Source organism: Anarrhichthys ocellatus, unplaced genomic scaffold (assembly GCF_004355925.1).
Source record: "Anarrhichthys ocellatus isolate YVR2014 unplaced genomic scaffold, GSC_Weel_1.0 scaffold22, whole genome shotgun sequence".
NCBI lineage: Eukaryota > Metazoa > Chordata > Actinopteri > Perciformes > Anarhichadidae > Anarrhichthys > Anarrhichthys ocellatus.
Window position 1 is genome coordinate 3,356,807 of NW_022280052.1, and position 14,920 is coordinate 3,371,726.

The 14,920-nt window shown below is 40.9% G+C and overlaps 1 protein-coding gene across 4 annotated transcripts in view; it reads left to right on the plus strand.

The window, feature by feature from the left end:
* Window positions 1–14,920, plus strand: part of rabgap1l (RAB GTPase activating protein 1-like) — a 104,015-nt gene that overhangs the window by 4,445 nt on the left and 84,650 nt on the right. For 2 of the 4 annotated variants that reach the window (XM_031859564.1, XM_031859565.1), the window contains exons 3-11: window positions 406–559; window positions 2,365–2,569; window positions 2,861–3,035; window positions 3,349–3,506; window positions 4,272–4,382; window positions 6,088–6,154; window positions 6,722–6,824; window positions 9,215–9,381; window positions 13,334–13,457. In XM_031859564.1, coding sequence (XP_031715424.1) covers window positions 406–559; window positions 2,365–2,569; window positions 2,861–3,035; window positions 3,349–3,506; window positions 4,272–4,382; window positions 6,088–6,154; window positions 6,722–6,824; window positions 9,215–9,381; window positions 13,334–13,457 — 1,264 coding nt within the window. The remainder of the gene's footprint in view (window positions 1–405; window positions 560–2,364; window positions 2,570–2,860; window positions 3,036–3,348; window positions 3,507–4,271; window positions 4,383–6,087; window positions 6,155–6,721; window positions 6,825–9,214; window positions 9,382–13,333; window positions 13,458–14,920) is intronic. The other 2 variants (XM_031859566.1, XM_031859567.1) reach the window with 2 other exon arrangements.

Genomic DNA, 14,920 nt, shown 5'->3' on the forward strand with positions numbered 1-14,920 from the left:
ACACACACACACACACACACACACACACACACACACACATCACCCTCCGCCTGGATAGGCCTGTCACTTGAAATAATTTAGCTGGATGATATTGTGTTCCAGAATTAATTGCAATAAATATTATTATTATTTTAAGACTATTTTATGCCACTAATATAATGATAATATAATAGCATAGTAATGTAAGTACACATATGCAATTAGCTTTTATTTGTCAAGAACATTCAGACATTGGAGTAGTAACAAATTTAAATATATCCTTTTGCCAAAGTGCTGACTCAGTCCAGGAAGCTCCACTCTGTCTTCATCTGTCTTCCTGCTTCTTTATTCTCACCATGTTTTATCGGTCCCTGTTTTTCCTTCGCTCTCACCCCCAATTCTGTTCTCTTTTCCTCTCTCCCTCAGATGTCTTGGAATGGGAGTGATCAGCTGGAGAAAGCTATGGAGGAGGTGTTGGATGATGACGATGAGGTGAAGGTGGAGAAGAGCAATGTGGAAAAGATGGAGAAGGACAGGGACCCAGAGAGCCGAATCCCGGAGCCCCGATCTGCAGGTCTAGGTCCGTTTATAGTCATTGCGTCTAATTGTAGCTTGTCAGCTGTTCTTTCATTCACCTAAACAGGCATCAAAACTGAAATATCACCGATATTGTTCCTACTGTATTAATGGTCTTTCCCTTTTAAGCAATGTATTACTGTCAAAAGGCAGCTGATTGAATTGTGAGTCTTTCTGTTTGGCACCGTACACAAACACTGCAGCTTAAACTTTCCTGAATTGTTTTTACTAAATCAATTAGTTAACTCGGATCATACCACTCTCACTGTGACAGTATGCATATTGTCATATTGTAGCAATATATATCATTAAACATGTGGGACAATGAATAACACAAAGGGAATATTTGATGGATCAGTTCAGTCAAAACTAAACGCTCGGCCCGTAATGTAAAAATGTTTTCTTTTGTTTTTATTTTTATTTTTATTTTTTTCACTGAAATTCAAGTGAGTGGAAATAACAATGTACAAAGCAGAAATATGTAGTAGTCTGCATGGCATTGACATACCAAGATATGGTATTGCGATATCAGATTAGCAAGGCTAGTGTCTAAACTCTCTGACATTGGCTTGACTGTTCTGTAAATAGGCAAGGACAGGTTGGCACTGACAGCTTAACAAACATCCGTGCAAAACAACATACTCAACGACATACTGCGGCAGCACTACCAGGGTTACAACGTACAGGCTACAATCTCTCTGGGAAACTTTAGGGTTGCATTATGAGCATCCTTAAGTCTTGGTTTCATGTGCATTCCTCTTCAGTCCTGGTACTGTCTTTAAATCCCAAATATCTACCCTGTAACATCCACTGCTGTCTGGAGAGTGATGTAAACTCACTCTTTCCTTTAGAGACCGGCAGCTTCAGCTCTTCAAACACCTCATTAAGTCTTCCGGTGAAGCTGCTTACGTTTAGGTAAAATGAAAGTGCAAGTGATACCATGTGTTACAGAGGAAGGAAGCACACTCTCTTCAGACCTACAGTGCATTTAGCAATGTTGTTAACAATGGAGTTTGTAGCACGACAAACACAAAATCAAGGTGTGTCAAAACTTTTTGATATTACTATGTCACTATGTTTTAAACATACTGTATATGATCTAAAAAAAAAAACAGGAGACACCGTTTGATTATTTTCATATGTGCCTTACGTACGTCAGTTGTTAGCAACTCTACCTGTATGTACAATCTGAGCTCAACCCCAAAAAATGTAAAGAAATTGAATACTTTGAAAATAATTCAAGACGGAAAGTTTTACGTATTTACTTGCAGTTTCTTATTTCTTTGCAGTGGTGCTAGTGTTTTGTGTTTTACTACTGCTGAGTTAAAGAGGAAGTGGTTAGTGCAATTGTGTCAAATAATAGCAGGTCAGCACTGGAAGTCCAGCAGCTGCTCTCATTGTTCTGCTTCCTGTTTGCAAAGTGTGAAAGTACCAGGTCAAAGGTAATTTCAGAGAAGACCCCCAAACTTCCCGTGTCGTTCTCTTTCACCTTCTGCTTGTCTTTACTTCTTCCCAGTAGAGTTTTTGCAGTTTTCTCTCGTCTGTTTCTCTCTTCTCTTAAATACACTGGTCCGTTGTAGAGCTGTAAGGCCACAGGGTGTGAAAACATTGTTTCTCGTGATACCTTGATAGCATGTCAGATTCATGCCATACAGTGTTGTTGTTGTTATATTATCTTGGTTAAAATGTTACTGCACAGCAGAGAAGCGGGCATCGGTTTAGCTTAGACTACGTACAGAACACCCCCACAACATGTTTCAACATTTCAGGAAAATTAACAATATCAACAATCTCTCCGTCTGTCCACAGAAACGTGTCCAGCACCATCCAGCCCCACAGTGCAGGAGGAGGACAGTGTCCAGTTCAACAAGCTGTCCTACCTCGGCTGCACCTGGGTCAAAGCCCCTCGCAACGAGGCAGAGGCGCAGAGGGCCATGGCCACCCTACGGGCTGAAAGCGCCGTCCCCATCCCCATCACCCTGCACGTTCCCTGTGGACCAGACGGCTCCGTCAGGTCAGCCACACATTCAGACAGACGCTGTGTATGTTGAGACCTGGAGCGATTAAAATGGCCTGTGATAAAAGGACAGCAGAATATACTGTATGTCATGTACTCAGTGTGCGAAATACTAGGTCAACCAAGAACAGATTATCATGACTGGTTGCCTGTTGCAGATGAAGTGGATATTACATGACTTTTTCACCGTATAAGTTGAAATTTGGTGTCTTTAATCTGCTGTTACACCGATTGTAAGTCTGGACCAAAATGCCATTTTCACCTGTCAAATAAACCGACTCTCCCCAGGATTGTGGACCAGGCCTCTGGTACAGAAATCGCCTCATTCCCTATCTACAAGGTGTTGTTCTGTGCTCGTGGAAAGGAGGGTTCGGTGGAAAGTGACTGTTTCTCCTTCACTGAGAGTTACCGGAGCTCTGAGGACTTCCAGATTCACGTCGTCTCCTGCCAGATCAAAGAGGCCGTGAGTCACATACATGTATTCCACATGACAAACTGTTGCTCAACATGGTTTACACTCCGCTGTGGAGCACGATCCCACAACATTAGACACAAGTTGGCTTTAAAGGCGAGTTACTTTGTCAACATGGCAGTGTGACCCACAACCAGAACAACAGAGGGCACTGTTGTCCTTTGTTGTGTTTTCTCAATGATGTTACAACATGTTAGTTTATCTTTTCAAAAAGTCTATTCCATTTAGATTACTTTGTCTTCCTAATCCCTCCGACTTCCTTGTCTTTCTACCTATAACGTTTTTCTTTCCCTTCTCCATCCAGGTCAGTCGTGTCCTGTACAGTTTCTCCACGGCATTTCGGCGTTCTTCACGGCCGGCAGACATCAGGGACACGCCGCTGTCCAGTCTGCCTGATGGCGACCTCTACACCTTCACGGCCTCGTTGGAAATCAAAGAGGATGATGGCAAGGGCAACTACAGGTACTTTGTCCACACACGGACACACTACACTTGCATGATGTCGGTGTCTCTGAGTAGAATGCTTCTATACATTTACAAAAGGTATATTCATATCACAATATTCCTATCACATTAAATGTGAAAATTGCATGACAATTTAACACATTTTTATGAAAGAAGAATGATGGTGCTACATATAGTTTGATCATCTGGTGCCATTATGCCCTTTTTTTTTTAGGAAAGCACTGTGATACATGTAAATTACGCTTATAAACGCATACTGTGTGTGTTTCTCATCAGCTCAGGGCTGTTGGTATCACGGATAAGTTGATAGTTGGAAAGCTTTAATATGCTGCTGCAATACTGTTTTATCTAACTGTTATTGTTCATCCTTGAAGAGTGCGAAGCTTATCGGCACAGTAAGACAATCCTTCCATTTTCACAAGCCATCATATATATATATATATATATATTGAGTATTTTAGTGATGGATTTTAATTTTCTGTTCTCTTCTGAAATAAAGTGGCCCAGTAGTTGTTTTGAATGCACAGCAGACACCCATAAAATATAATACATTTGGAGGACTTGAGGAAATATATGTCCTGTTTTATCTCTAACTCGGCTACTCGTATTAAGGTAATGACGATATAGCAACAAAACAAACATTATGACGGAGAAAACGATAATATAAAACATTTCAAAAACACACCTAAAATTGCATTATACAACTCCACAGAACAATAACACACTAAATCTACCCCCCCGCCCCGTTCCTCCCCTCTACAGTCCAGTGCCTAAGGACAGAGATAAATTCTACTTCAAGCTGCGACAGGGCGTTCAGAAGAAGGTCGTGGTTTCAGTTCAGCAAATGTGCAACATGGAGCTGGGCATCGAGAGGTGAGGATCACTGTGAAAAGAGATGATGCATGACACAATTCCTAGTAACCTTCCATTGGGGGGGGGGGGGGGGGGGGTTATTCATCACCCATTTTTCAGGAGGGATTTAATCTTATTTACTGCATAGTTTTAGGATTTCCCCAGGTAATCTTGCACTTGGCTTTCCAAAAGTTAGGAATACATCAAATGTCTACATATCTATCTTTGCTTCCACGAACGCATTTTGTGGTTGTTTTCTGTCTTTTTTAACTTACTGTACTTTAGAAAGAGACTTGCCTTTTCATCTCTATTGGTGCTGTAACCACCAGAGATCGTAAGGCAGCTGGCTCAGCGGGACCAATATGCTTAACTAAAGGAGTTAATGATGTAGAGCTCAAAAACACTGCTCTAAACATGCTGGGTATTCACACAGCATACCGGATCTATAGTCTTGTTATAAACTTCACTCTGGTAAATTAAACAATGACTTCACGGATTAAAGAACCAGTTTGGCTTGTTTTCACAAGGACAGTGCACATATGGTCAAATATTGCAGAGGGAAAGCAATAAGAACAACAAAAGATTAAGTAAAATGAGTCAAGCCACCCAAATAGAGCGTAATAAAAATAGCGCCCCAACAGAGGAATACTGCTGTAGTTGAATCATTTCCTGCAATTTCAAATTTGTATGTGTTTACATGCTCTAGCAGCACGGCAGCGCCAGAGAACTAGGTCATCCTTATCACTCCCCTCCTTTCTTCTCCATTCCCTCACCTCCTATCGCTATCAGAGGGAGACAGACACCTGCCCTCTCCTTTATTTTTATTCTCTATGGAAACTCCTTTTGTGTTCACAACCGACCCTCTCTGAGGTGCTCGGCCCATGTTTAACAACACTTTATTTCATTCATTTTCATTTTTGTAAAACGGTCATAGTGGTTCATTTTTTTTAAATGTGGTACAGCGTGGTTCTGCGTTCTGCGTTTAATGGATGCTGTACAGAAGTCTTTATAGCCACTCTTACAAATCCTGGTGAAATATCACTTAGCAAGACACTTGACCCATATCTTTATAACAGCATGAGCCTTCCCGAGTCCTGGGTTATTGGCTGAGGTAACTGTGAATGTATTCCTGTACGATGCATTTCTGCAAGATTCCCGTGCTGACCACATGATGGCACCTCCGACACAAAGCTGCAGGGACTTTACTGTAACTAGTGATTATGATGACCTGGAAACAACGTAAACCATGCTGCTTCAGTATAGTGCAAGACAATAGATATGTTGTGTATTAAAAACAGAAGTTAGCCTGTTCTATAGCTTTGTCATTTGAAAACGACTTGTGTTTTTTGAACTTCCTGTGTGTCTATGTTGCCCTTTTCTGCAGGGAGAGCTGGGTCTGTTATCACCCTGAAGGAGCTTAGATATGCGAGGCTAGATTCTGTTGAGCTTTTTTTCACATCATTTTAATTTTGGCCAAAATAATATATTTATGACTAATGTGCAATACTGGTGCTTGAAGCCCTTCAGACTGTCTGCTTAATATGTAAGATTATAAGGCATTATTACAATATTAATGAGGGTAGTTTGGTCACTTGAGTTGTTTCACATATTCCAGTTTCCTTTCCCTCCGAAGACTTACTTTGATTCACTCTGCTGCAGACTGTAAATCTGCAGTGGAATTAGTGATTATTGATTTGTGATTGTACCTCCTGTGTCTTCCCTCTAGGTGTTTTGGGATGCTGCTGAGTCCAGGACAGAAAGTCTGTAACAGCGGCATGCATCTACTGGACATGGTGAGCAGAACTCCCCTCAGCTAACTTAACCAGCTTTCTTTACACCTACATTAGCATATCCAGAGTAATAGATCTGCAGGTTAATAATATATTCACCCACTGCAGTTAAAGGAATCCTTCATCCTTGAAATGACCATTTCTACATGAATTACTCAGCGTGCATTACCTTGAACTCTTGAAGAACACCTTGTTTTTTTTTTACACATGCCTCCACGGTGAATGGAGAATCCAGGAACAGACATACATTTAGTAAATCCTTGACAGCAGCAAACTATATCAAAACATCCGTTTACAAACTCTAACACAACTCGTACAGTGTAATCCAAGTCTCGTTTACTGCCGTCTCATGCTTCAAAGTTTCCTTCAAGAATTGATGGTGAGTAATTGATGGTCATCAAATGGTTATTTTAAGTGTGAAGTATTTCTCTAACCTGCATTTTTCTTTGTTCCACTTTGAAAACTGATATTTGGTGCCTGTTCAAAATGTTACATCGCCCTGTATTTATATTTAACATGAATCATTTTACAAAAACCGAGTACATAATCCATGCATCAATACCTACACAGGCGTCGATGGGGAAGAGCTCTGACGGGAAGGCCTATGTGATCACTGGAACATGGAACCCCAACATGGCAGCCTTCCAGCTGCTGAATGAAGACACACCTAAAGGTGAGGAGAGTTATTGTCCCCCTAAATGTTATGTCACACAGAATGCAATAGAATTTATATCCAGAGTTAAAGTTGCAGTCGTGTGTCACTGAGCAAAGCTAGCAACCGTTTGACTTCAAAATAATAATAATTATATTGCACAAAGCAGCAATTTGTTGCCTTTTTTGATTCATTGATTAATCAAAAGTTTTGCTCCATTTACGGTTTGTGTCAAGCGGAACCCACCAGCTCTTGTTTACTGGTTGTTCACGAACACGTATGAAGTAGGAATTATTTCCATACGGTCACACGTATGATGTGGGACTGCACAAAGCTCGAGGTCTGAGAATTGTGCAGTGCTTGCATTGGAGCCTGGATGTGATAATTGGCTTCATTCATTCTCCAGCACAACATACAGCATGGTACCTGGCCTTGTGACCCAGTACTTGTCAAAGCCTGGCGCGTTCTTTGCACATCGAAGCGTGAATCGTGTCAGGCAGCAGAGCTAACAGAGCTGTGGACACTCAATCAAGTGAGAAATAGAAATAACAGCAACATTTAGAGGAAATCATTCTCATGCAATTCACTTCGCAGTTCTGTCTGGCTTGTTGCTATGCAGGTCTTTGAGCATAATACGTTTTCCTTCTTTTAATTGTCTCTCTCTCCTAATAACACAAGTTGATAACATAGGCCTGCAGGATTATTCTATTGCACACACAGACTATGTATTATATAATGACAATATACTCGGCTGATGAAATACTTTGGTCATATCTGTTTTCTGAATATTGACATATAAGAACCTGAATTGAACAAGTTAACAAAATCAAATATTCATGAATTAGGTACTCAAAATATATTGAAACACATTTTGTGTTGTATTTAGGTTTTAAACAGTATGTATGTTCATAAATCCAAACCCGCGCAGATTAACATATTGGAGTTGAGCAAATTGATCATTATGAACTTGAGAAAAGACCAATTTTATTGTCTTTTAAAGGGGAAGTATTTAGATGTGTTCAGAGCAGATCCCACAGAGTATCCAGGCACAGAGCTTGTCTCACCAAATACATCACAGCTAACAAGTTAGAGCACTCGGCAACTTGCTGACTCGAAGGCTGTTAGACTTTGACTTAAAGGTGGGTGGCAGGTCTGTCAAAGCAGTCTACCTCATGTGAGTCCGACAGTAGAAAAGCCAGACTAACTTACGCACACGCACACACACACACACACACACACACACACAGCTTTTTCTTGTAAATCTGCCCACATCCTGACTGGCATAGGTAATTCAGAGATGCTCAGAAGTTGATGATAGAATCCTTATCATAATAGACACTTATCGTTAAATTATTTGTAAAAGAGACATTTTAGAGGGAATTATGTAGCATAGAAAGTTACTTGTTTTTTATACCGTATCATGCATTTCAGTGTGATGTGGAACTGGTGGTAGTTTTTAAAGTGGAGGTTTTGAAACCAGCTTACTTCCCTCAGGAGGCACTGGCCTCTTATTGTTGAGTAGTTTCCTGCTGAGCAAATAATCAGTTAATGGATTAATGATTAACTCGCAAGAAAAAGCTAAGAGAGCTCTTTGTCCGAGATAGTCTTGTTCATTCTTTCTTTTAACAATATGTACATGAATTAGGACACGTCATGTATAACAGCTAAACTTTCTTTTACTGGTTATCAAAAAATAATGGTTGCTTACAAATAAGTGCATCTTGATATGACATGTAGCTACTTGTAACCAACACCTGGGGAGCCCGAACCATCAAAAGACATGTTTTTATTATCGTCAAACCGTAAATTATCTCCGCATCAGTGCCAAGAGTATCTGAATCGTCAAACGAGTCCTTTCCCCAAAAAGAACAAGTGCTTGATATTATCACAATTGCAATCTATATTAAGACACTGGTAGTTAATGTCTGTTTCCCATTTGTTTATTTAACATAATCATGAAGTGATCAGTTAGTTTGCAGCTCGCATCTCTTTGTGTATGAAGTTCCTGTTGTATAAACCAAAACATCTGTACTATGAAAACAAGTATACCTTCCAGGGCTCGCCTTGCAGAATACACTTCTTCACCTACAGTAACAAATGCATGAATATAGACTTCAGTTGTGAAGTTGAAGACGTTAATGTCACGTCATTATCCACTAGGGGGTGTGGCTTCCCCACAGGACACACAGTGTGGATTTCCTGCCTCCTAGTAGAGGCCAGTCAGATGAAAAGTGAAATCTGAGTATTGTATTGTATAGAATAGAAAATAATACCGCAACTATGTAATTTAACAGTATAGACGGTAGGTGAATGTACTTCACTGACTGACATCAAGTAAAAAGAAGAGAAACAAAGGAGTCTCTCACACTGCCTCCACAGTAACCTTGCTTTTCCTCTCCGGTGTGCTCCAGATAAGCAGGTCTTCATGACCGTGGCGGTGGACCTGGTAGTCACTGAGGTGGTGGAGCCCGTTCGCTTTCTGCTGGAAACTCTGGTCAGAGTATATCCATCAAACGAACGCTTCTGGTACTTCAGCCGCAAGACCTTCAGTGAGACCTTCTACCTCAAACTCAGACAGGTATCTCTAACTATGACGACCCTCACAGCACCTGCACCCATTTTCATATTTTACAGTTAGGGTCTTGCTGGGTTGCTAATACAAGGTTGGTTTGTAGACAGTTGGGCAATATGCCTATTTATACTGTAAGATATTTAACTTTTGTCAACGATTTTGCCATCCTGTTCACCCTGTGGTAGCTGTCCCTTTACCAGTCTGGGTGTAGTGAGACAATAAGCAGCACTGCTTTGTGGTCTTATTGGATTTTTATGATTTTTGCATCTCTGATGAAATATCTTTCCTTCTTGATTTTTTTTTTTTTTTTTTCAATTAATCTTCCAGAGAACATCCTATCTCACAATATGTATATTGATATAAAAATTACACATATTCTGATAGTGAATATTATTAAATTCATGGAAATAACCCCTTTGATATTATTTGTCAACATATAAAGCAGCGCCAATCTATTCTCTTTCTATGCTTCTTGCAATAGGAGTAGTCACACATGAACAAAATGTAATAACTTGAATAAATGATCAAAGGGATTCTGAGTAGAGACCTCTGGCACAGAAAGCTGTCAGCCATATTGCTTTCACAAGGTTACTTAAGTTTATTGACATAGTCCAACATCATATATGTCTCAGTAACGGCTTTACTTCACAACTCTGCCTAAGCTCTCCACGCAGACCAGGGAAATGTGGTGCGAGTGGATGTGCAGCTTCGAAGAAGTGTGGAGTGGAGAAGGAGGTCAGAGCAGCGCGGTGGTGTGTCAGTGACCAGTCAAATACCCAAGAGAGCTGAACCAGTTGGTCGTATTGAGAGCTAAAGATATGTGCACAAAGATGCAAATGTCTCCTCGTCAGATTTCCATTCCTCTCGTTCCATCTGTGTATCTCGCACAGTCTGCCTGCTTCTCATTGTCAAGCTGGCGCATTGATGCACAACATGTCATTCCCTAAACTCTGTGCTAAACTCCAAACCGATTATCACATTCATCTTGTGAGCCGATGTCTGGCAGTCGAATAGTAGTTACCACAATCCTCTGATGCGATGAGTTTTTTTTTTTTTTTTTTTTTTAGATAGCACCAAATAAACAATATCCTAGAAGCTCTTGTTAATGTATAATGCCAAAGATCACACACCTTGAAATGCTTGCCCTTCGGAGTTTCCTCACAACTTGTCTGATTTAAAAAGTGCTGAGAGAGTGAAGAAAGCCCATTTACTTGCCTCCCACCAACACAAGGACACTGAGCCTGTGCAGTTGCGGCAGGTGCTTAAAAAACTACAGTTAAGCTGTAAGCCACCTCTTTCCTGTTAAAAAGCAGATCTCCGTTAGTAGGCCGTGAGGAGCTGGCAAATCAGTGGAGTGTGGGGAAGCTTTGGATTGTGGGGAGCTAATAAGAGGCTCTGTCTCATTATTGGCATGTGGGTAATTAACAGCGGCGGTCTGATTGCCTCTCTAGTTATCTCCTCAGTGAATGGAAGAGTGTTGGACTGGTGCTGTGGTTAAGAGCTAATTAAAAGATAATATTGTGTGGAGGATGGTAATCAGAGGTGATACACAAAATATGTAGTCCTATTATATTATTATATATGTATATTCAGTCCTTATTTTGCCAAAAACTGCCAGTACCAGGGAGTCATTATCTGTGCCAACTTCTCGGAATGCGTTCTGTGTCTGCTTAACTGGAACATGTATTAGGTGTCTGCTTTACAGGACAGAAGGCTGTCGGCCACATCACATGTGTCACGTCCAAGGTAATTTCAAGAATGAGTGAAGTCCCGAAAGGACGTGGTTGAGACCAAGTCCAAACTAGGACTGAAGAACATGTTGAGTACATCTCTAAAAAGCAATTATAAAGATTTTTGAGTTTCTAAAAGATCAGCAGATATGTAAACCTACAATATAGGCGGGAGCTACATACATGTTTCAGATGATGGGAAATCAGGAAAAAAATCTAACAAAATATGAGTTACCAGTTTGGATGCTTTTGAGATGAGCAAAATATTGAGCCAGCATTTTCGAGGTTGATGGAACAGAAGAGTGTTGTCCTTGTTTAATATGACAACAGCTTAAAAATGGCTTTGCAAGAGAAACATGCTCGGTAATGTAACAAAGACTTACATTAACTGTCCTGTTATGTGAGGTACAATCGTAATCAATTAAACCCAGAGAATAACATTTAGCAGAGAGAGCTGTTCTTTCTTAATGTGTGAATAATCTTATTGGAAATCCACAATATATGAGACTGTTTCAACAGTGGGACCTGTCTGGTCCAAATTTCTCTCACAGTTTTATCAGTGTTAATAATTCACCCTCTAGGGTTAACAATTCACCCCCAGCTATAGCAAAGCCAGCGTGTTACCTAAGCCTCCTCAGAGTTTCTCTCCAAATAGGCCAGACTTGATATTCTCTCCCAATTTGTGCTCTCATCACTGACTTGAGTTAGTCATTAGACGCCATGCGAGTGGGCAGATCAATGCAGCTCATTGATCCATTCTACCAGGTGGAGGAGAAGCAGCAGCTCTACAGTAATTGAATAGACCCGAAATAAACATCAGTAGCTTATGACACCCAAGGTCAAGTCTGCTGGTGTCTCTGTTCTCTCGTGCATTTCTTCAGTCTATTACTATGGATTTAAGGAGTAGTTAAGAGCTGTATTAAGCAGTTTGTTTACACCCTGGACTTCAAAACAAAATTGTTGTTGCGATCATCGATATACTTCAGAAGTTCATATGACTATGTGTTAGCTAAGACTTTTGTAATGGTACCTGCCCAGCAGAAACAGAGTAGTATTCTTAGATCTTAGTCCAGTATTCATTAGGGTTTCATTGCTCCTGTACCACCTCATGAGTTAAAACAATTATCTAATTATTTCATTTATTTGAGGCTATGGTTCCAACTCAAAGTTTCACACTGGATGCTTTTCATGACTGAAAAAGAGCTGGGATAAGAAAATTCTTAAAACAAAAAAAAGACGATCTCCTAAATCAACAACATTTTGCCATAAATACAAAAAACCACACCCATATTTGACATTTTTCTATTTCTATTTCTTACCCATCATCCCTTTGCCGTGCGTAGGTAGTGTGGAGTCAGCTCGTCGGAGCTTGTTAGCTGCCAGTGTCTGTCCGTGGTTTTATATGGCTTTCCTCAGTTTAATTTAGGGGCTGGCCTGCATCCCATCTCAGCGGAGGTACAGCAGGCTCTTTGCTGCTGATTGTAGTGCTTTTCCCCTACTTCCTCACACACGGCTGTTTTTCTTTTGTTGGTGTCATCTGATGAGACAGTGAGCTCTGGCCTGACCACCTGCTTGATCGATTTCGACAGTTTGTCAATTTCGGGTCTAAGGGTGGTCATGCTGATTGTCTTGTTGAGATTGACCCTCACTGCCAATCTCACATTGACACAAGCGCACCTGCAAGTGTTCTCTCCGACCGCTGTCTGTGCTGGAGACGTGAGAGCCGATGGTATGCTGGCTGAGGGAGCTCTGTGCTAGCTAATGACTCTGTTGCTTCTTTGGCTGCCACGTCCTTACCGCTTCAAGTGAACATTTTCACACTGGATGATCCTCCTCCTCCTAGCTTTCCTGTTCTTTAAGGGATTAGTCATCTGCATACGTGAAAGTGTTTAAAGCTCATCACTGCGCCTCTCAAGCCCCTGTAGCTTCTGATTGTCTCCAGGCACTGATGTACCCTAGTTTGTTTTTGTATTACTGTACCTTGTTGGCAGCTCACATGCAGTGTGTATACAGTATAATTAAAGAAAATGACTTTGCAGAAAATAGGCATCTCTGTGTTGACTGGTAATATCTGATATAATATGTATCTCAGATTGCTAATACTTTATATAAGGGTCATCAATCATTTTGCAAAACTCTTCTAAAATCCTAGAATTTTTTTCCACTTGATAAGAGTGTGTGTGTTTGTGTGTGTGTTTTTGTGTGTGTGTGTGTGTGTGTGCGCACAGCAGACACCAGAGAGGGTGGGTCAGAGCGATGCTGTTTATGAGGTGGTGAGTCTTCAGAGGGAGGCAGAGAGAAGCAATGAAGGACGATTGGCCTCGCCCACTGAGGAAGAGGAGGCTGAAGAAGGTATGGATGTCTCTTTTTTTTTTTTTTTTTTCTTTTTCTCTCTCTCTGGCTCTCTCCTCAGTTGCTTGGTTTCTGCCCTCTTACTCTTAGTTGAGTTAATCATATACAATATAGAACAGCTATGCCATTGACATATTCAACAATCATGCAAATTGTATAAATCTTTGAAAAGTCAGTGAGGCTTATGCTGTCTGTACATCATTGATAAGATGCCAGACAACCGTAATACTTCATCAGCAGGCCTACCCTCCAAATTCATAGATATATACATCTATCTATCTCAACATTATTTGTCCTCCAAATCTTGCGTGTTTCAAAAATGCAGCTTCACATTGCGCGGCGCTGTACAAATCCCTCACTGTCTTTAATATTAGAGAAAAATGAGACACTTCTGTGAACCTTCACAGGCACGACAAAGAAAATAATTGCTTTACCGCAAACGGCTTGGCAGAGGGAGCATTCACTTTACATTCCACATATCCAGCTTTTTTACTTAGGGGCATGAACGCCCTTTCTAAATGAGATTTTATGTTGAGATATTCAGTCTAGAATAGAGGTTTACCAACATACACGTTCTGTGTGTTTTTCTTTTCTGTTGTGAGAAGCACATGTGTGATGTTCATTGGCTGACATGAATCAACAGTGAAGTTTCATTTTCTTTAGGCACACACACATTGGCAGGGTACTGGGCGTGTGTGTGCGTCTGGTTATAGGGAATGAGTGAGTGTTTGTTTGTTTGCATACTGTATGTGTGAAGGAAAAGGTGTTCTGTGTGTTTTTACAACCAATTTTGTTGCATGTGTGTGACAACTGCAATGACTGCTGGCAGAATCTTAGGGGTTTTGATAGCTATTTGTGTGATTATGCACGCTTGTGTGTGTGTGAAGCGCGAGTGGTTTTGTGTGGAGCCTGTCCCAATCCTGTTCGGGCTCGTTGGCTTATAGTACTACAGCACTGCAGTGTCAAACTACCATCAAACAACCTTTTTGGGTGAAATGAACAGCCTTCCTCAGTCAAGCAATGATCTTCCTAACCAGCCAAATAGTGCCAGTTGTTTAAATGTGTCTTATAACAATGTAAAAATGTTCACAGACCATTTGGTACCAACTAGGTCAATCAGAATCATCCTCAAACCATGTTGCTTGTGATGTCAATTCCCCGTAAACGTCTTGATAAAGAAACTGAAAGCATTCAATTTAAGCAGGTGACAGAGCAGAGTGGATATTTTCCCCTCAATATTATGGCATGGAGGCAAAACAGCAATATCATTAAAAGCACCAACACTGGCTGTTGGACCCCAGTGGTTTCCAAACATGACCCACTTTCAGCCCACTAATATAAACAGGACTGGCATTTCCACCTGACTACTGGCTCGGCTATGCAGGTGTCGCAGATTAGGCCTGGCCACAACTCTGCTTCGTGTGTGTGTGTGTGTGTGTGTGTGTGTGTGTGTGTGTGTGTGT